At 41.2% G+C, this 22,690-nt stretch overlaps 1 protein-coding gene across 2 annotated transcripts in view; it reads right to left on the bottom strand.

Moving 5' to 3' along the window:
• The window catches only part of ITGA2 (integrin subunit alpha 2), a 51,383-nt gene that overhangs the window by 11,369 nt on the left and 17,324 nt on the right, over nt 1-22,690 (bottom strand). For both annotated transcript variants that reach the window (XM_083576020.1, XM_083576021.1), the window contains exons 3-24: nt 21,446-21,555; nt 20,127-20,218; nt 15,658-15,772; nt 15,418-15,545; nt 14,934-15,082; nt 14,496-14,646; nt 13,120-13,285; nt 12,781-12,854; nt 12,389-12,527; nt 10,804-10,949; nt 10,439-10,582; nt 9,490-9,693; nt 8,232-8,368; nt 7,778-7,917; nt 6,905-7,056; nt 5,802-5,912; nt 4,138-4,220; nt 3,593-3,734; nt 3,247-3,339; nt 2,257-2,333; nt 2,038-2,121; nt 1,256-1,358 (exon numbers count right to left, since the gene is read on the bottom strand). In XM_083576020.1, the coding sequence (XP_083432146.1) occupies nt 1,256-1,358; nt 2,038-2,121; nt 2,257-2,333; nt 3,247-3,339; nt 3,593-3,734; nt 4,138-4,220; nt 5,802-5,912; nt 6,905-7,056; nt 7,778-7,917; nt 8,232-8,368; nt 9,490-9,693; nt 10,439-10,582; nt 10,804-10,949; nt 12,389-12,527; nt 12,781-12,854; nt 13,120-13,285; nt 14,496-14,646; nt 14,934-15,082; nt 15,418-15,545; nt 15,658-15,772; nt 20,127-20,218; nt 21,446-21,555 (2,740 nt within the window). The remainder of the gene's footprint in view (nt 1-1,255; nt 1,359-2,037; nt 2,122-2,256; nt 2,334-3,246; nt 3,340-3,592; nt 3,735-4,137; nt 4,221-5,801; nt 5,913-6,904; nt 7,057-7,777; nt 7,918-8,231; nt 8,369-9,489; nt 9,694-10,438; nt 10,583-10,803; nt 10,950-12,388; nt 12,528-12,780; nt 12,855-13,119; nt 13,286-14,495; nt 14,647-14,933; nt 15,083-15,417; nt 15,546-15,657; nt 15,773-20,126; nt 20,219-21,445; nt 21,556-22,690) is intronic.

Genomic DNA, 22,690 nt, shown 5'->3' with positions numbered 1-22,690 from the left:
GTACTGAGTTGAATAGGATCCAAACTGCAGCAGTCTGATTGGTCCTAGAACAATCACTTTGCGACTCTGAGTATATTTCAAACGGGAAAGTGCAAGTTTTAAAAATGGTTACTACTATAAAATGTATGTGCTTATGAACTGAACTTGTAGCACACAATCAAAGCACAGTGCAGAATTTGGACTCTAGGGCAGAATTTGCCTTCCTAAAAGCTTTCACTTAACCTTTAAAAAGAAAAAGAAAAACAGCATTCTAATTCTCAATGTCAAAGCAATTCTACGAAGATGTGCAGGGAGTATTTTCCCAAGGCATTGAATTCAGAACACGGATTGCAGAAAGCTTCCAACAGCCAAGGGATATGACTTCAGTGCTCCATACAATTTTCCTAGCCCCTCTTCTCTATCTCTATAATGCTTCTCTTGGCCCATATACCCTCTCATTCCTCATTATTTAACATGTCATTTTTTTTGTTAAGACATTGGATACTCAAAAACAAAATTCAGAAACCCTTGGATGCCAACAAAAAATTCTAAGCATAGAATGTTTGGGTTTTCTGGGTGTGAAGTCAGGGTGTGGTGGCATGTGTGCATTTGGCTTAAAACTGGCAAAGTTTCCAAAACATTAAGCCTTCAGGCAAAGCATAGGCACAGGGCTTTGTATGCACAGCTGCAGTATGGAAAGGATCCCAGATGTTCACTAGTGAAACTCAGTGAGTCCTTTCAGCACAGTCTTGTCAGACACACCCATCATCAATTGTGTCAGATGATGAGGACCCTTGGTCACTTTCTATCTTAGTGCAACACACCCCACTGAATTGTCGTGAGATTATAACAGGGTGAGGCCATGTATGTGGTCTTTAGATACTTGCAGCAAAGGCAGGATATTAATAAATGCAGATAAATTAAGAACCTAAACATAAAATAGGTCAGGGGTCCCTTTACCTTTTTAAACATAAAATAGCAGTGCTACTGGTGGAAGACTTTAAGTCTAGAGCAAAAGTAAACCATGTTGAGCAGATAGGGTACGTTTGACTTTCCAAGTTTGCTCCCTCCCACCTTTGCCCAGGGCTGTGCAGAAGCAGATATGTGGCAACCTACCCATGGCCCCATTGTCCTTGGGACTGGCATGCCCTGTTTATTCTCTCTCCAGCACAATAAGTTGCCCCTGGCTTAGTGCTTAGTTCAATATGCTTTAGGAGGAAACACAAAAACTAAATATTTTTTAGGCACTTAAAAGCTAGCAGAAATCTTTACCAACCTTAACAGAAAAATTGAACGCGGGTCCAATTTCATTGAAAGTGTTCACCGTTGAAGGTATGTGGTTATCCGAATAAACCTCATAAAAGTTCATTTGGGTAAACCTGAGCAGAAATAAGAGTATCAATAAGCATTCTTTTGGAAATCTTAATGTTTTTGTATTAAATCAGAGGCACTGAGTTCAGAAGCATATCTGGAAGAGATTTATTTATATATTAGTTTCTTTTTATTACACCATCATGGGAGATAAGCCTATCAGCGGCTATTAGTCATGATGGCAGTGTACTGTGTCCAGTATTGGCAGCAGTATGCCTCTATATAGGGACATGGGTGTCACTGTGGTCTAAACCACAGAGCCTAGGACTTGCCGATCAGAAGGTCGGCGGTTTGAATCCCAGTGACGGGGTGAGCTCCCGTTGCTCAGTTCCTGCTCCTGCCAACCTAGCAGTTCGAAAGCACATCTAAGTGCAAGTAGATAAATTGGTACCACTCTGGCGGGAAGGTAAATGGTGTTTCCGTGTGCTGCTCTGGTTCGCCAGAAGCGGCTTAGCCATGCTGGCCACATGACCCGGAAGCTGTACGCCGGCTCCCTCGGCCAATAAAGCAAGATGAGCGCCGCAACCCCAGAGTCATCCGCGACTGGACCTAACTGTCAGGGGTCCCTTTACCTATGCCTCTATATGCCAGTTGCTTAGAATCACAAGTGGGATCACTAGTTTTTACAGTTGCCCAGAATTTTGACTAGTCTTGTTAATGCAAAAAACGTTGGTCGTTTATAGTTACCTTGTTAAGTGAACTTCTGCATCATAGCGAAGTGGAACAGTTAGGTTGACCTGATTGCTGGTATCATCCTCTTCATTGCTTGCACTATCAATAACAAAAAGAAATGCATATTTTAAACGCCCAATGCATTTATAAACACAGGCTGATCATAATACCTTAACTGTTGCTATAAGCTGCAAGTAACGTGCTAAAAATGTTATACGAAATATTATACTATACCTCAGAGCTTGAAAACGCAGAACTGCCAGATTCTGAAGATTTTTCAAATTAAAGTCAAAATGAACATCAAAAGTTACCTACGAAAAACAGAGATAAAAGATGAAATTAAAATAAGCAAAGCTGCTTTCAATTATCATTTATGACAGTGACCCGGTTTGCACATAGCACTAAGCCAAATCATGGCTTGGAATGAATGAGCAAACGCGAGTTCTCAGAGCACCTTCTCCAGTCCCATTGCTGCCAGGCCGCCTGGGGCTAAGCCATTGTTTGGCTTAGCATTACACCTGAACCCAGGTTCACTGTCTGTCTCGCTCTAAGCACATATACCTGTACATACTACAGTTGGTTTCTGTGCTTCACCTGATCTGAGGTTTATATATTATACTAGTATCAACTTGTTAGTTTAGTTATAAAGCAGGGGCTATCCATGGAAATAAAAGTATCACAACTGTTAAATTAAAATTTAATATTCACCTATAACTATTAATAGTAAAAGTATTGCAATAGTTTGTGTTCAGCTTTTAGCCATCAAATATTTCAGCAAGTTACTTTGTGCTGAAGCTAAACACCGAGGGGCCTGTCTTAAAGAAATATTGATGAATCAGCTGTAAATATGCATTGCTTTCCCACCACCACAAAATGAGAAGCATTGGCACTGATGCAATGAAAACCACACTGATTCCTAATACTTACTATGTTGACTGTAACTGGTAGGCCAAGAGGTGCATTATACCTCTGAATTTTATCCTAAGGTGGATAAGAGCAACTATCCCCCCTCACCTGTGACATGCACACCGTAAGGAGACTATGGTTCTTTCACTGGGAATCTTATGGAGCCAATTTTTCACAAAGGAAATTCAATTGGTTAGAATCAGGCATAGAGAGTTCTGGGATGCTTGTTTACATCAGCAGAGCTACAATACTCATGCATGAAGTCAAAGCTGGTTGTTTCTGCAAAACCTAGAAATACATAGGAACTCTAAGAGATACCTGTTGTCCTGTTTTAAACACAGGGTAGCTGATTTGGCAGACGACAAGCTGTTGGATAGTGGTCATCTGACATGAAACTTCAGTTCCGTCTACCTAAAAGTAACAAGCAGACATTTTTCAGCATTAAACTGTAGAACAGAAACAGAGGGTGCTTGCATTATGTAATGCTTACTCTGAAGTAAGTGGTTATAACACTGAGAGGCTTGTACACTGGCGTGGGAGAAAAAGTACACAAGTCAGTTGATTTTTCCACTAAGCTGTATCACTAAGTACAACTTAGTATCCACTAAGTTGTATCACTACCACCAATGACAGCGGTAGAAACTGAAATAAACATTACACGTACGGGTGAAGAAGATGAAGCAAAAAACAAGTTTTCGGAAAAAGCAATTTGAATTCTGGTGTTGTATGCATTTTCCTTCTGGTTTCTCAGTTTCACGCTGAATATCAATCTTTTGTTCTTACTGCTGATAACAAAGTGTTGTTTGCTGTTGCCAGGGAGGAAAAAGAAAGAACAGAAACACACAGTTAATGTGGTTGAACTCGAGTCTACAATATATATATATACATATATATACACACACACACACACTCTGGCGGAGGAAGAGGAGTGCGGGGGGAGCGACCTCCCCCGCAGTGTGATCCTGGTAGGGTGCCATCGTGGGTGCCCCCCCGCCCGTGCTGGGTCCCCCGCCCCCACAGGTGGCATCCCCGCCCCCAGGATGTGCACCGTGCCCCTGCGGGTGCCATGCCCCCGGGACGTGCGCCAGCCCCACCCCCGCCTGGTCTCCACCCCCCCCGGTGCCAGAGCATGAAGTTCCGCCACTGTGTGTGTGTGTAATACAAAGCCCAACCTGAAATGTTGAACCAAGATGCAAAATTGGGTCTTACCCATTTTTTCCTTTCTGTTGAACATCAAGCACAAGGTCTGTATTGCAGACTTCATCCTCACCGCAATCTTTCACAAATGGTATCTACAAAATAAAAATTACATTAAAATTTAAAAATACTCCCATCTTCTTAGTTCAAGGTAGGAATATCCATATTTCTTTTTGGTCTTTCTTCTTTGGGAGCAAGAATGGGAAAGAAATTTATTGAATAAAAATGAAATAAAAATCCAAACAGCTGTTACTAGTTCCTAAGTGTCATAATAAGGGTCTCTATATGGTTCTCTCTATAATCTATGCTAAAAAATTAACACATTTATAATTCTGTAACCCAACTCTTGCCAGAAGAATGCTCAAATATTTTGAACTATGTAAGCTCAAGAAAATATGCTTGCTTCGCCTTTCTTCGTATCATTTATTCTGCTTTTACTGCAATGAGGCTGACAAAGAGATGTTGAATGTACTTAAGCCTCACACCACCCTCTCCAAATCCTTTCCCTGTCTCCCAGTATCTTTCCAAGACCTCACCTGGTCTGCTTTCAAGTGTATCATGAGGTTTTGTTTTTTTGTTTTCTGAAAATATAACTATTACAATTTTTAAAAGTGCTTTAATTAATTAAATAAATAAACCTCAACTTTAAATGGAAGTTGAGACTTTTGGGATTAGTGATGGGAAGGCTCCACTTAGGATCTCACTGGATCTAAATTCACACTTAGATCTCAATTCACACTCGGAAAAAACCTGAACTTCCCAACTCCTCCCTGGGTGGGTAGGTGGGTGGGTAAGGCAGGAAAGAACCCAGCCTTTTCCTGAGCCACTCTGAAATCAATGGAGAAATCAATCTCTCTATACATTTCAATAGGTAAAAAGGTAAATGACTCCTGGATGATTAAGTCCAGTCAAAGTTGACTATGGACTTGTGGCGCTCATCTCGCTTTTAAGCTGAGGGAGCTGGCGTTTGTCCACAAACAGCTTTCCAGGTCATGTGGCCAGCATGACTAAACCGCTTCTGGCTCAACAGAACACCATGACAGAAACAAGAGTGCACGGAAATGCCGTTTACCTTCCCACCACAGTGGTACCTATTTATCTACTTGCACTGGCGTGCTTTCGAACTACTAGGCTGGCAGAAGCTGGGACAGAGCAACGGGAGCTCACTCCGTTGCGGTGATTCGAACCGCTGACCTTCTGATCGGCAAGCCCAAGAGGCTCAGTGGTTTAGACCACAGCGCCGATTTAAGGAGATTAACAGCTCTCTTTGTTGACATGCTGCTGCTGCTGAGCAGACAGAAACTCGCCATTGAAGGCCGTCTTTTTCTGACAGCGGCAGGTTGCTATTTGCTCGCACCAGACATTTTGCAAATGGATGGTAAGTCAGGAAGTATTCTCTGATGAAATTTTCAATGTGAGTCAGGATTTGGGGGCTTGTAAAGCTGTTCTCAACTGAGGCATTGCTAGTCCCTGAACCTTGTATATGGGGCCAAAGAATGCTGACTCCTGTGCTTGTTAACAAATTCTATATTTTTAGTCTAGTCATGGCACTGATAGATTTAGCCAATCAGTGCCACTAAAACAACCTAGTTTTCTGTTACTATAGTGGGACTCATATTGATCACGTGTCAACTTATTGATTATGCAGCAAGAGTAATGTGTGTTAATATACTTACACTGTAAGTAACAGATGCAGGGGAAGTTTTGTCAAGAGCAGGACTTGAACCAGGATTATTGAGGCCAATATCAACACGCACACTAAGAGAGTTGACAGCATCAGAGGGCTCCTATAAACACAAACATAGAAATACAAACCACCAACTGAAATCTGTTCAGTTAATATTTCTCATATACACAACTGCTGGCTGAAAATACCTGTAATTCAGTGGTCCCAATGATCTGATGTTGTTGCTTAGTCGTTTAGTTGTGTCTGACTCTTCGTAACCCCATGGACCAGAGCATGCCAGGCACTCCTGTCTTCCACTGCCTCCCACAGCTTGGTCAAACTCATGCTGGTAGCTTCAAGCATAAGTTTGACCAAGCTGCGGGAGGCAGTGGAAGACAGGAGTGCCTGGCTCTGATAAATAACATTGAAGATTTTTTTTAATACACTGCATTCTGCCAAGCATTTTGTTTTTGTACAAGACTAACTTATCACAGTACTACCCCTTCCTAATTACATTTACCCAAACCATGGGTGGGGAGTGGCTGAGTGATTGAACGCACGGCGGTTTTAGTAAAGAGATGACACTCCAGACTACAATTCCCAGCACTGTATATGCTAAAGATGGCCCTGCCCAAGGTGGCTAAAACCTCCACAATAAAAAATAAAAGCAGTTGCAGTTAAAAACATTATCTCAGCTAGCTACCTCAGGGTTACCAGGAGCAGTGTTTTTAAGCCACCAAATGCCTAGACAGGGATGTCTTTATATTCCTCCTGAGTTAACAATTAGGGAGACAGGCACACCACACCAGGAACAGCATCCCACAACATCCACTGAAAAGGCCCTGTCAGCACCAACTGGGCAGCCCCCAGTGGCAGCAGCACCTCCTCTGCCAATCCTAAGGTCTGAGATGGTTGTTATTGATAGGAGGTGATGGAGCTTATATACAGATGCCAATGGAGCATTCCATCATATGATCTCTCAATGGCTGTCTGAAGGTGGACAGGCAGACTAGCTGCAAGCTGGAACTGTTATCTGCTGTTTGTAAGGGCCAGGCCACAACCATTCATTTCTACAAATATGCGTAACATATAGATCAGTTAGCTAATATCTACCTGAACATTAAAAACATGCTCCTTGCAGTTCTCCGTGGAGCGGACTAGGATATTATTCTGTAGATACCTCTCCTTATTTTCTTTAAACAATCCTCGGGAAGTCACTCGAGAAGACAAGAGATCAGCATCCAATGTCAGGTTGTATCTGATATCTAAAAAGGAAAAAAAAGGTACATATTTTGTTTGTTCATTGAGAAATTTACATCGCACCCTTCTAATGCAAATGTATTACTCGGGGCAGCTTACGACAATAAATGAAACACAACTTCAAACATCAGTTGAAAAACACTTCATATCTTCATGATCCTTTATAACTGCTGTTCGGCAGCCCAGTGAAAAAGAAGACAAGAGAAAAAGTTGTGAAGGAAAGGGAATTTCAGCTATTATGAATTGTCAAGAACACCAGATAAAATTATCTCTCCTACACAATTATTCAAGGAGCATCTGGTTACCCTACTGTGAGGGGGGAGGAGCCTAAGTTCACATATATTTGTTCATACACAAATAACTGGAATATTCAGTACTATACCTACCCTGGTGATGCACTGGTGCTGTCCACAAGAAATTTTGCATTTTTGATACAGCTTTTCAGTGGCACAACCACACATATCTCCTTTATTCTTTTATTTGCAATCATTGAAAATATTTTCATCCCAGCCTTAATCAGAAGTAAGAATTTTACTTAAATCAACAATGCAACCCTATACATGTCTACTCGGGAGTATATCCCACCGAGTGTAGTGAAGCTTATGCCCATAAGGGGATCTTGCAATTGCAGCCTTACAGTAGTAGGTCATCTTGCCCCAACAAGTAATACTCTTTTTTTTTAAAAAAAATAATAATCATGTAAAACAAGACTGTAGAAATACTTACCCACTTGATTTGTCCTGTGAGCAGGTCTAAAGGTTGCACTGAAACATATGTGGAGAACTACCTCTGTATTCCTGTTTAGCAAGCTTATCTTCTTCGGTGTAGCTGATACATGGATGGACACAGCAGCAATACTCTGAGACCTGAAATACAAACAGGTAGATTTGCCTGTAAACTTAATTGCAAAAAAGGGAGATCTGTTCTGAGGAGGCATCTATCTAGAATTTATACTTACAAAATCAACAGTCAATTAGGCTGCATTCGTATACACAATAGGGAGCTAGTCCCATAGAATATAGTGGGACCTCAGGCTAAACATATATTCAGCACTGAGTTGAATACCACCCTAAATTTCTTTCTCTCATTCAGAATTAAGTTAGGGACTGGAAGAGAAGCAGTGGGAGAAGGTCCATTAAAGATATTTGTCGCTTTTTAAAAAAAATAATCCATGTCTCACCAGAGTTGAATCACGTTTCCATCAGAGCCCACAGATACATCAGTGATCCCATCACCATTTAAATCACTATGGCCATCTATTGATCTTCCAAAATACTGGAGCTGCTGTCCAAACGCAGGGTCTGATCCCAAAATTTTCTGAGAAGAGAAATGTTTGTATCAGGCATGTTGATGTTTTCAGTCACATATGGGTTATTTTGAGGATTCTCCCTTGCTGAAATGTTTCATATTAGCAATGAAGTCATCGTTATTGATTTTCATAATTGGCTTTTGAGTTAGTCTGAAAAGCACATGCATCTGACAAAGTAGTATCTAGTCTTGCAAACATAATTCCACAATCAATGTATTCACATTTAAAGTGCCACAAGACCTTAACAGCAAACAAACAAACAAACAAACAGTAGCTGTATGGTTAATTATTTCCACATTTTTAAAATTACTATACTACATTTATATTCCATTTTCCTCTAAGGAGCTCAAATTGGTGTACATTGTTCTCCTACCCCATTTTATCTTTGCAACAGTTCTGTGAAGTACATTAGGCTGAAAGACAGAAACTGAGCCAAGTCACACAATGAACTTCATAACCAACCCTATCAAGCAATGCTAATGAGAGGCTGGGGATTATTCGATCATTTGAGCGCCACCAGATCTGAGGTCCTATTGGCTGGGCCTCCTCATCTGATCTTAAACTACAGGGAGGTTCACATGGGAACAGGAACCAGGATTTGCAATGAAAGATTTTGTTCCTCAGAGTCATACAGTGCACAGTGGTACCTTGGGTTACATAGCTTCAGGTTACAGACTCCGCTAACCCATAAATAGTGCCTCAGGTTAAGAACTTTGCTTCAGGATGAGAACAGAAATCGTGCTCCGGTGGCAAAGCAGCAGCGGGAGGCCCCATTAGCTAAAGTGGTGCTTCAGGTTAAGAACAGTTTCAGGTTAAGAACGGGCCTCTGGAAAGAATTAAGTACTTAACCCGAGGTACCACTGTAATGACAGAAAAGGCCCCATAAAACATGCAAGATACCAACAAAAAGAGAGGACAAATAACCATGCTCAGAGCCTGGACAAAACTCTAAATCAGGGTTGGGGAATCTATGGCCCACCAAATATTGCTAGATTCTAGCTCCCCTCAATCCCAGCCAACACAGCCAATGACTGGGTATGACTGTTCAGACCAGAGAACGGTTCAGACCAGGGTAATTAGGTTCAGACCTAATTTATAGCATTCTGTAAAAAAAAAAAAAGTAATTTACCTGGGAATATTTTGTGTGTATTGTCCTCTGTTTACCATTGTAAATGTAGATAGCACCAGCATTCTGGTTTTCTAGTAGCGCTCCAACTATCACATCATTGAAACCATCCAAATCGATATCTGAGGCAACAGCGATAGCAGATCCATACCGAGCGTTTTCAGTCCCTTGAGGCCCTTCTAGAAGTTCTTGTTTGCCCAAAATGCCCTTTGAGAAAAGGCCAGAGAAAGGGGGGGTCTTGCATTAGAGTTTTATGAAACACACTAGACAAATTTTCTTGAACCTGAATGCAGTTCTTTGAAAAAGAAATGGAATTTCCTAGTTCTTACAAAATAGAAAAATCAGATGTGGAAAATCTTATTCCCTTGTCTATTTTTGTTGTGCCAACTATATAGGAAGTCCTAAAAACAGACACAAGTAATAAAAACTTTCCATTAAGCATCTCAGGAATTATTGCTAAGGTAAGTAGCTTCTGCATACTTCCCAATATTATCAGTAATTATTGCTGTCTGCGTAAAATAGCACAGTCATTCTATCAGGCTAATTGATCCAACTAAGGGGACTGTTTAAATGAAAGTCATCCTCAGTGGGTTGAAGGATACTGTGTTCAAATGGGTCTCTTGCCATTCCATTCATTCCAAGAGCTCACCAAGATATGCAGACAGCTTGAAATTTATTTATTTATTTAAAAAAACCAACAACACCACTTATCAGCTATTTGCAAGGGGTAACAAGGAGTGGATTTCATTTCCCCATTCTCCCTTGCGCATCAAATGACCAATTAGTAGAATTTCAAACATTTTGAAAGATATCCATGCATGTAGTTACCCCATATACATGCTTTGGATGGATGAGAGCCAAATGGAATTTCTGAATTCTCCATAGACCAAGTATTTAGGAAAACATCAGAGCTTTGAGCTGCTCTCTTGGCAACCCAATATATTTTATGTACCTTTCTGACTGAAAACATATAGACTCTCCCTTCTTCTTTTTTTAACTCATTCATGAACATTGGTGCGCCAACCAAGAGCACATCTGTTACTGAATCGCCATTAACGTCCACGGAACATAGTACACTACCAAAGTAGGAACCAATCTGAAATGACAGAACATTTCTTATCAGACGGCGCATGTCAGTGCCAGTTACAGCCATACATTGTAGTTGGATTTGTGCAGACAAGATACACAACTTTGGAAAGGCAAACTCATAATGCAAGTAAATATCAGTTTTAAACCCTACTTGCGACAGCTGGTGCCTGTGACATTTATACATGTATAACACAAACAAGAAAACTCAATGCCAACTTCTGCACTTGCCTGCTCTCCTCTTTGAGAATGAACAATAGTTACATTGCCGTGGACATCAATCTCATAAACCACCACTCTGCCTGTGTAGTTGGACCGTGGAGCACCAGCAACAAAATAGACAGTGTCTTCCGCTGAAAGAACAGCAACAGAATAACCTGAAAAGCAAAGTCATAGTTATCGTTATCAAGTAACAGTGGTGAAGTTGTGCAAAAAGGCAACCGAGCATGAAAAGTATTCTAAAAGTGAAATGTAGATTCTATTTTGGTTGCTGCATGCCAAGGTCCTTATGACTTCTGGTTCAGCTACAGAAAGGAGGTTCTGATTAGCTGCAACCTTTGCTGAAAAAAACTTCACAGGGAGCATTGCTCCCTGTGACCTAACCACTCTGATACCTATATTTTAGGACAAGTGATGATCTGGGACTATTCACATTAAATGCCAGGCTCTGAAACAGATGGAACAATGGAGCAGGGGGTGTTATGCTCCCCCTACATACAGCTTCATGTTCTCTGTCATGTGGAACACAGCTGCATTCAGAAAGACCCATGTTAAGACACACATGCACAGCGGCACTATTAACACACATGTGAAGACTCCATAGCCCTCAGGTGAGACACTGGGGGACCTCCGTTCTTGTCCTGAATGGACCAGGAAGTGGAGCGCCACTTTATTTCTAGTTTGACAAATAGACAATTTACTACCCCATGATTTTATGGGTCTTTTTCTTTCCCAGATTCTGGGCTTTAGGAACCTTAAGTACCCAATTTTGACAATATTTCCTACTCCCTGCAGCCCATTGTACCCACTGAAAAGCTGTTTCTGGCTGTTTGAAATCCTCTGGAACAGTACAGGACTTGGCTTGGGGAGGGGGGTTGCATTCAGTAAGAGGGATTGGCAAGAATTCGGTGTCCTGCTTTTTGTGAGTGGAAGTGCTTTCTGCTAGCGCAAAGTTATCCACCAGACACAGCCCTTACTTAGCTGCCACATAATCCATTTTATAGCTTTTGCCTCAGCTATTTCTATTTTGATTATTTCTTGTCCAGAGTCTTGGTCTGAGAACTCTTTAGAGTTTTAGCAAGCTTATGGATGCATATAGGGCTTGGTAACATCTCAAGAAAATAGCTCTGAAGTCCATAATGTTTTCCCCATTAGAATATTTAATCATAGAAATCAGGAGAAAGAATTCTCCATCACTTGCCAATATAATTCTGAAGTGACTGCCTTATGAGACTCATTTTGTACTTGTAAACCACATGAATATTCAAGGACCCCCATGAGTCTGCAGGCTCTCCCCTTTAAAAGGCATGTAGATAAGAGTCAAAACAAGTTCCTAACACCCATATTGGTTTTTAGAAAACTGTATTTTATTAACCAATAAATTAGATAAAAGACAAATTACTGTTCATTTAAAGGGAGCAAATGCTTGAAACTTCTGGCAACAGTTCTCAAGTTCAAGTATCTAAAAGAAAAGAAAATGCTCTGGAATGATAAATCTTTAATTGGCTTTCCACAGTTCTAAATCAGGAATGTGATAAAGAGTACCCAAGAACATTTGAGAAATATTTCACTCTGCCCTTTGAACCACCACCCTCACCTAAATAGGAGGTATGATTTCTGTCTTGCAAAACTTTTTCAAATGCTTCCTTGGGAAATATAGTAGCTTGTTTTGCTGTCTCCTGCACCAGCGTTCCAGTCCACTCATAGGCCCCCACAGCACCCAGCATCAGAACTTCCTTAAGAGAAAGCAAAACAAAGGCAAACGGGAATTAAAATATACTCAGGTATTTTCAGTGAATGATTTTCAATGACACAAGAGGCAGTGACACATCCCCAACACAAGTAGTTTTCAATATACTTTTCTACTTACACATTTCTATCATTTTGTGATTCTCTACCATTCTAACAGTTTCTTCTTCAAGAAAAAAAAATGGAATATTGTTGGCAAAGTAAGTTAAATGCAGTGCTGGTTTACAAGCTGTTTATTACCTTTTGCTGCAGGTATGAAGCACTGAATCCCACTTGTGACATTTCCATCTGGAATAAATCACCTTGATCAGTACCTGGTTGGGGGGGGGGAAATGATGTTTACTCATATGTCTATCGCCACAGTTACAAATAAATTTTGTGACACACTGATTGCAGTAGGTGGGAAACCTGTGCCCCCCCCAAGATGTTTTTGGATTCCAGCTCCTGTCAGGACCAGCCAGCATGGTCAAAAGCCAAGGATGATGGGGGGTTTGTAATGCAGCAACATCTGGCAAGTAACAGGTTAGCTAGCCCTGGATAGGATTAATTAGTAGAAAGGGAAACTCTTTATTTTAGTACCTTCTATGCTGAAAATTCGCTCTCCCAACGTTCCTGCTTCTTCTAAAAGTGCCGCCTCAGATGACACATTAAAGAAATATCTTGATGTGGGAACGCTGGCAATTCCTTTGATTTCTTTGATTAAATTTCTAGTATCCATGTCTTGTCTAATTAAGTATCCTAATACCTTGAAGGGGGTGGGGGAAGAATGATCATGTGAATTTTAATAAGAAGCATTCAGATACATCTGTATTACGTACTTGTTACAGAACATTTTTGCCTCCATTTTGTCCCTTTACACAACCTCTACTGGGCATAGCAGATCAAGTGAAAAAGGCTGTCTACCCAGTCACCACATGCTAACCCAGTGGTGAGCATGTTGGGTGGAGGGTACATGCATTTGGAGGGCAAGTGACTTGCTAAAGGAAATCACACTTTTCTTACTACCTCTGTCTCCTGTTACTACTTCTGTCTCGGCACAGTGTATTTCTCTGCTAGGGTCATACTGGGGGGGGGGTAGCACTTTGAGGGCATTTCAGCAGTTCTCACTGATGCCCACTTCAGACATTGCTTCATCTGTGCCTCACTATAAATTATTTCCTTGTGTAAACCACAATCAGGGAAACTTTTAATAATGTGACATTTTCCTGATGTGGTTAGACTTTACGTTGTTCCCATCAGCTGGCGAGGTTACAATTAGGTGGGTCACACAAGCAGATAACTGTGTGGAGATGAATACACAAAGCATCTCTTTTGACTGAAATGGATATAGAAGACCACACTGAAGACTTCTGTATGAAGAATGCAGCATCTATAGAGCTATGAACTTGACAAATGCATATTGGGGATGAAAATACATTTCAGTTTCAGTTTCTCCGTGCTTCCCATTTTTCCAAGCTTAAGTACAGTTCACTCCATTTCCGCACCAATTTGCAAAGTTTTGGTTTAAAAGTCTGCATGAAAATTCAAAAGCATTTTCATGCACATTTCTCCTAATATGTACATATATGGATGTACCGTAACTCCCTCAAATATATACACGTTTACAAGCAAGTTCTCCTAATATAATGCAATTTTGTACAATAGTTTCATTGATACATGCATCTTTCTGCAGAGTTTTGGGTTGGAGAACTGCATCCCAAAATTTGGAGAAGTTCAAAATCTGATGGATAGCTGTGGTCCATCTTGCTTATTGGTTTGGGAAGTGTGAACTAGGCAGGTTTGCATGAAAATGTGACTCAAACAATTCCACACCCCCCGCCCTCCATCCCTTAGGAATATTCCTCAAGAGCAACATTCTAGACTCATTGTCACAATTATTTTAGTTCCCTTGTAATCCATGCATTAAAGATAGCAAGGGCTAAAGTTACAGTCGCAATAATGAAAGCCTTACTTACTGCTATGCCAAACCTAGTGATGTTGTCCTCATTACATTTAGTTATCACTTCTTGCATACTCGAGCCATCATGTGATTCACCATCTGTCACAACGACCATGACTTTAGAGGCTGTTGGCCGCCCACCAGCTTCTTTTGAGAAAGCGTTACGTCTGTAATGAACAACATGTGTGATTTACTATATACAAATACTGCTTTTTATGCATGCTTTCACGTAGTACTTTTACCACCAACAGAGTGAAGATGCAGAAAACAGCATCACTACAAAATCCTTAGCTGATATCAAGTACATTAGCATTCAAAGTAGTATTCAAACATTGTTTTAATTTACCCTCACATACAGATATATTTTTTTTGTCAGTGATAGAGTTGTTCTGTTTTAAATAAAAAAGAGGATCTCTGTTTAGCTGAGAATCAGCTGCTATTCGGTGTGCTTTACCTGGCATATTCAATTGCGCTGAATGTATTAGTTTGGACCCCTCCGTTCTGAAAGGTTTTTGACATTGCTTGTACAACATCTCCTTTATCTTGGTAAGTACTCAGGTTGAACACTACTCTTGGGTAGACACCATACTGAATCAAGCCTACCTAAAATTTCAGATAAAATTAAGAGGAAAAAGTGTTACAGTACTAACTAAATAAACCAGTGCAATACAGCTATAAGCTCCAGTTCCCATCAGCTCCAGCCAGCATTGCCAATGGCCAGGGAAGATGGAAGTTCTAAATTCAGCAGAATCTGGGGGGCGGGGGCAGGACACATGTCCCCCACGCCTAACATTAAAAAATGAAGCTTTACACTGCCAACTCATACATAATGGGCTGTATCCAATGGTGGCTTTGCAGTAACAGGAAAGACACCCCCCCAATAAGGCATGGCGCTTCAGTTCTGCTGACCCTACCCCCTGTGCCCCAGTTCTACGCACCTGAGTTTTTGTGGGACCTATATCTAAACCTTGAACAAACTTTTTCAAGAAATCCGACACAGCATGCCAGGGATGAATGCTGTTTGACTCATCACATACCACCACCACATCTATGGCAGAAGAACATTCTGCAAAAGAAGGGGATAGAAAAAGTCTGAGCCAGTTATTTTAGCAGCATAGACCCTTGTCTCGTATTTAAAGCAAATGAAACTGCTTACTGAATCATACTTAAGTACTTACTTTGCACAGCAGGGGAGAAACTTCTCATGATCTGGAAACTTGGGCCGAACTCAGAGCAGATCCCTGTTGCATAGTACTGGCTCCCACACTGTTGTGCCCACAAAGGGCCGCAAGTCTTTAAAAAGAAGAGGAAGAGGAATAAGCCTTTAGAAGTACCTATTACAACAAACCTAGACAACATCTTAAAAAGCAGAGACATCACCTTGCCAACAAAGGTCCGTATAGTAAAAGCTATGGTTTCCCCCAATAGTGATGTATGGAAGTGAGAGCTGGACCATAAAGAAGGCTGATCGCCGAAGAATTGATGCTTTTGAATTATGGTGCTGGAGGAGACTCTTGAGAGTCCCATGGACTGCAAGAAGATCAAACCTAACCATTCTTAAGGAATTCAGCCCTGAGTTCTCACTGGAAGGACAGATCATGAAGCTGAGGCTCCAGTACTTTGGCCACCTCATGAGAAGAGAAGACTCCCTGGAAAAGACCCTGATATCATATTCACAAGTCATAGAGTGAGGCCAGAAAACATTGCCCTCATTCAAATTGTGTCCAGATAGTATTGGAATGTAGCCAAATCAGAGTGAGGCCAACAGTTCCTGCCCTAATTCTGGCATATTTTAGGCAAAGGGGGGAAATGCCCATCAGCGGTGGAGACTAGGATTGTTGCCACCACCAGAACCCCAAGGAGGCAGCAGAAAAAACCAGCAAGGACCCTTCCATTAAATCTTTCACACCCCCACACCCCATATCCATTTCAGATCAGTAAAAGTCACCTGAAATTGTTTGTCTCAGCCATAGATAGTTTCCCCGGCTGAAATTTATTTCACATTAACTGGAACTGGCCAGAAGATGGCATCATTCTAGTGAGCTTATACTAGCAAGTTCTCCATTACTTCCAATTCACTGCATTCTTTTATGAGGACCAGCAATAAAGAAGTTCAGCCCTAACCTTTCAGATCATGCCATGCTTTGTAAAAGCCCAGGAACAGGTGCAGGTGTAGCCACATTCCGCCCCCCCCCCCGAATCAAATCTACAATCAGGGGTGTAATTAATTATTAGGCGAAAGTATTCTGCAAGTCTGACATTCTTCTATAGCAATCCTGCAGCCTTCCCTGACTTGGTGCCCTCAATATATTTTGGACCACAGCTTCCATCATGCTGGCTAGGGCTGATAGAAGTTGTAGTTTAAAACAGATGACGGGCAACATGTCGGGAAAGGTTGCTCTGCTGGAGAATGGGTTACATTTACTCCTTTCTGTGCAGCAATACTTTCAGGAAAATGTCCTGCTTCTTTCCTTAGAAAGGAAGTTAATGTATCTTTTTTCTTATTCACAGATCACTTAGGTTACAATCCTAAGCACACTTGCAAAGGAGTGAACCCCACTGTAGTCCAAGGAACTCACTTCTGAGTGTACAGTATAGAGTTAGCGGTAGAGAGATCCCATGGAAAGGTTCCACTGCCTTCCTGTCCAACTCTATCTTGTAATTGGACTTATAAAGCAAATGTGAATGCCTGTGGAAGTGGGCTTTGGTGCATCATGGTGGGCTGAGCATTGTAGAGCACTAGGACCATAATGGAAGGGAATAGATGGCAGAGGCAGAACGTGAGAAGAATCCTCAACAATCTGAGGGTATGTTCATTTACAGTGGTACCTTGGGTTACGAACTCAATTTGTTCTAGAGGTCCGTTCTCAACCCGAAACCATTCTTAATCCGAGGCACGCTTCACTAATGGGGCCTCCCGCTGCCGCTGCGCGATTTCCATTCTCATACTGGGGCAATGTTTGTAACCCGAGATACTACTTCCAGGTTAGCGGAATTTGTAACCTGAGGTGTTTGTAACCCGAGGTACCACTGTATAGGACTGCATTGCAACAGTGTAATCCTATGGTATTGTTCCTCGAAGTAAGTTCCACTGAGTTCCGGGGGGTGTCATTCCCTTGTTAAGTATATTTAGAACCGTGTCCTTAAGCTCTTTTGTTGTTTTAACACAGGGATGGGGAAGCTGCGTCCTTCCAGAACTTACTGGACCCCAACTCCCATCCACCCCAGCCAGCATGGCCAATGGTCAGGGATGATGGGAGCTGTAGTCTAGCAACACCTGGAGGGCCGCAGGTTCCCCAGGCCTCTTTTAAAATATCTGGAGCACAAGAAACAGCATAATAATGTTTTTGGTTATTTATTGCATTGGCTGCGAGATAAAATAGAGGCAACCCTTCCATGAGGCATGGCGATGAAAGCTGCTTCAGATTCTGGGCTGCAGTTCTATTAAAGTATTTCCGTTGCAATGTTATAGCTCAAATAACTTGTTTTTGAATAATATCTTAATAATTAAAAAGCAGAGGCAACAACAGTACGGAAAGGGTGGGCAGTATAATCACGTTTATAGCTGAAACCCTATACTTGCTTACGTGGCAGGAAGTCGCATTGGATTTAATGGGCCTTCCTTCTGAATAAATGGGTATTGGATTGCAATGTAAAGGTCTGTTGGTTCAGATATGTGCACAGCAATGGTGTGTTGGAGTGCCTTGCCTTCCGGATGATTTCTGCTGAACAGGCACATGGAGGAGTTGGCACATAGCAGTGATAGGAATTTTGGAACACAGAGCCTTCATAGTATGCCTCCTGCAAAACTTTTATTTAAATGGCCATTTTTCATCCATGCCACAGATAACATTACAGCCTTGTCTTGATTTCCTATATCATCAGCACATTAGCCCTTTCCCATTGTGTATTCATGTTTGAAATTTTAAGTATTTGTATTGCAATATGCATAACTCTTTGGTACATCTGCTTTTAAAAAAAAAACAATTCCCACAAATGTTAGAGCAGCTTTAGACTGGTCTCTATAGCATAAGAAACATTGTGCATAATGCAAACAAGTCATAAGGGACTTGTTTTTGTTGCATCTGCAGCATGCAAGCTCAACACATTGAATACGCTTCTCAAGACTATGCAAATAACATGCACTAAAAGGTTTCTCGGAATATAACTTCAGACTTCATTATCAACAAGCACAGGGAATGCTTCTGAAAGTGATCACAACTTTGAATGTTTGTAAATTTTGTGCGTCAGCATTATATGGTGCAATATGCACAACAAAGAACAAATCCCATATTAGTGTCTAGACTAGATATAGGAAAAAGAAGTTTAACTCAAACTCTTCCCTGCCAACAGTAACTCCAAGTATTTAGCTGCAATTATTTTCTCTTATCTAAGGACAATTAGCTTTGCAAGGCTTGATCCCAGTTAGAAAACCACCAGAAACAATAAACTGAAATTCCAAGAAGAAATTGAATTGAATTGAGTCCAGTAGCTCATTGGTAGCCAATGCGTTTTCAGGACTGGTAACAAATGGTCTCATCAGGTTGTCCCAGATACCAGCCTAAACAGCTGCATTCTTCATGATTATATCTGCCATCCAAATAAGCAGACAGCATCTGTTGAAATCTTAATTCCATGAAAGCTTTTCTCAACTGTGGGTAGGAAATGTTAGATAAGTACCTTGCAATTTGATGATCCTTCTGAAAAGCAGCAAAGCACTAAGAGGAGCAATTATTATTAATCACTTCCTCCACTACAAGATATATGGAATTTTAGACTAGGTCAATGATTATTATTTCTTTCTTTATTCACTGCCTTAAACTCCAAGGATCTCAAAGCAACTTACATAAATGCAATGAAACATACAAAAGTATGTAAAATATAATACCAGCCGCTTGCAATGCTACAATATGGAAACAATGAGCTAATGAAACAACACCTACAGCAGCAGGAAAACAACAACAATCAAATTCCAGTCTTTGTCTGGAACTGACTAGAAGACAATAAAAAACATTAAATTAGAGGGAAATGTTATTTATTTTCTTTATTGAATTTCTATACCGTCCTTCCTCCAAAGGAAACAATATAAAAACACAAAAATGCACAACCTAGTAGCATACAAAAACAATACCCTCCCCTAAAGTTTAAAAGGCCATAGATTGCTTAATTAGGCAAAGGCCTGGGAGAAGAGGAATGTTTTTGCCTGGTGCCTGAAGGTATGTAGCGAGGGCGCCAGGCGAGCCTCCCTGGGGAGAGCATTTCAAAAGTGGGGAGCCACCGAAGAAAAGGCCCGTTCTCATGTTGCCACCCTCTGGACCTCTCACAAGGAGGCACACAAAGAAGGGCTTCAGATGATGATTGCAGGCTCTGGGTCGGTTTACAAGCGGAGAGGCAGTCCTGAGCCATTTAAGGCTTTATAGGTAAAAACCAGCACTTTGAACTGAGCCCAGAAACTAATTAACAGCCAGAGTACCGGGATTGACGTTTTATGTACGTATAAGCAAACCCATTTATCACTGCAATTTATATCTTAGCTCATTTGGATGAACTGCACTGAAGAAGGGACCCAAGAAAAGCTAAAAAAGGTTATAGTTTCACCACTGACTGCCAAACAGGCTATATTTTATATTGCATCGCCAGCACTTACCAAAAATCCTCCGCTTATTGAGTTTCTTACTAGGGTTAATCCTAGATTCATATAGTTCTTTATCTCAGTAGCATTTGGGACACTTGCGAAAGCTAAAAAGACACAATACAACAATACACACAATCAAGAAAAATTCAAGCTACCATTTTCAATGTAAGCAGCCAGAACCCTGTATATCTCTTACCTATGTCCCTAAAACAATACATATGTGCTCTCTTAATAAGCATCATCTGTGAACTATTAGAAAAAGAAGAAGAAAAGTTTGGATTTGATATCCCTCTTTATCACTACCCGAAGGAGTCTCAAAGCGGCTAACATTCTCCTTTCCCTTCCTTCCCCACAACAAACACTCTGTGAGGTGAGTGGGGCTGAGAGACTTCAGAGAAGTGTGACTAGCCCAAGGTCACCCAGCAGCTGCATGTGGAGGAGCGGAGACGCGAACCCGGTTCCCCAGATTATGAGACTACCGCTCTTAACCACTACACCACACTGGCTCTCAAAAATTGTTTGTGGCAAGTATCCTCCATTCATGAAGTTGCTTTCCCCCAGAAACTCAGCACAGGCAGCAGCTTAGGACCTTACTGTTCTGACTACCATTTGAGGCCGAGATAAATCATGTAAAAAGTTTTATTTTTAGTAACAGAATGTTACATATTTTATTTATTTAGTACAGTCATTAGATCCGGTAATTCTTCCATCACAGGACTCAAAATAGCAAATATGAGGTTCCCAGGGAATCTCCCAACCAGACACCAACCAGACTCAATCCTGATTAGCTGCATCATGTGCCCTCAAACCATGCCCTGGTTTGCGTTAAACACATTGAGCTACTGAGCACAACACAAGCTCAGATAAATGTTCCTCACTTCTTATCTAGGGACTCTAATTCTATCACACAGTCCATGTGCATTTCTTCCCAACTTGTGGCAAATTGTCATAGATTTCTGCCATGTGCAGAAATTCGAGTTGGCACCCCAAGCAGTTGCGATGATGTGCTCAAAGTTTATTCCTGCACTCGGCAGCCAAAATATATGACCATACATGCTATGTACAGATCTTTCACAAAACAAAATGTAGGTTTTCAGTCTCTAAATAGAACTGAGCCTACATATATGTAGAGATGACAGTAGTGGCGTCCATGTTTAGCAATTATGGGTGGTGCATTGTGTTTTTATATGTTATAACCAACTTTGGGTGGATAAGAAATAATAATAAGAAGTACAATAATCAAGATGATAATGACGTACGCTGAGGTCCATGGGAAGAAAGGCAGGCTATACAATTTATTCTTTAATTTATTTGCTGAATTTAGAACTTACTCTGCAAGTTCATCTTTGAACATTGGGTTCCCGGTTGATTAACATCACACTTATACACATCGCCCATTCTGTTTCCTGGATATCCACTCCAGGGTGAACCAACAAGCAACCTGGAAAACAGACATATATTTACAAACTGTATGGTCATTTCAGTTGAAAGACTCCACTCTGTAAACAGTAATTGAAAGTATGAGCTCAAGGTTACTACAATAATTATCTTTATGATTATTTCTTTGGTCTCTGTAAAACAAGGGTAGTCAACATGCTGCACGCCAGATGCTGTTGGCCACAATTCCCAACAGCACAGCCAATGGTCAGGAATCATGGGAACTGTAGTCCATAACACCTGTCATGCAAACATACTGAGTATTCATCATATGGCAGAAATGTATTTACAATTTTGCGTTCCTTCTGGCCAATTCATTTTTTACATGGTAACATCTAGCCAATTTTACTACCTCATTTTCACTTGTGTGAGTGACTTGCTTCAACTAGGGAGTAGGCATTATTGTTGGCATCCATCCACCTCAAGAGACAATGGAGTGCACCTCCATGGGTGAAGTCAAACCGCTGTGTTAACAGCACCAGAGTGATCTCTCTGGGGCAGAAGCCTGGGCAGTGTTTATGGAGGTCCTGGGCTGCCTAGATGACAAGACCTGACTCTCAGCCTCACTGATAGGTCCAAAGGAATGCAGAGCAATGCATTTGGCACCAGTTGGGCTGCAAGAGTTGCAGGAAGGAGGTGTACAAGGCACCATTCAACTGTCTTAGGGACTCTACTCCCAATTCCTGTAGCTTACTCCTTAGCCTTTTCTTCTCATGAAGATATCCCACAAGGCTGTGGAGGTTTAGGATCAGAGTTTTCCTTCTCCTAGATGTGCTACCTTTCCAGGTTGATGAGCCCCATCTGCCCCTTACTTCCCTCTATAGCACATGCAGAAACTGCCTTCTTGACCATTGGACCCACTATTGATCTCATCCACTCAATGCACTAGAGCCTGTCTTCACATGCAGGGAAAGTCCCTAATTCACCAAGGGTTTGGGACCCTAGTGAGTAGGCATTAGTGACAATATAATTATTACTTGAGGCACACCTCCCTCTCTGCAAAGAAGGGTTAAATCTTTGCTATGCAAACAATGAAGTCAGTAGTAAGTAAAGGTTACTTAATATTCCAGTCGTGGAAACTTGGAAAATCTGTCACTGTGACTATTTCCAAGTTAACACCCAGAAAACTCCCCCCACCC

Source organism: Podarcis filfolensis (genome assembly GCF_964270895.1).
Source record: "Podarcis filfolensis genome assembly, chromosome: 11".
Classification (NCBI taxonomy): domain Eukaryota; kingdom Metazoa; phylum Chordata; class Lepidosauria; order Squamata; family Lacertidae; genus Podarcis; species Podarcis filfolensis.
Note: the sequence above shows the minus strand (reverse complement) of the source record. Positions and strands in the feature narration are given on the sequence as shown.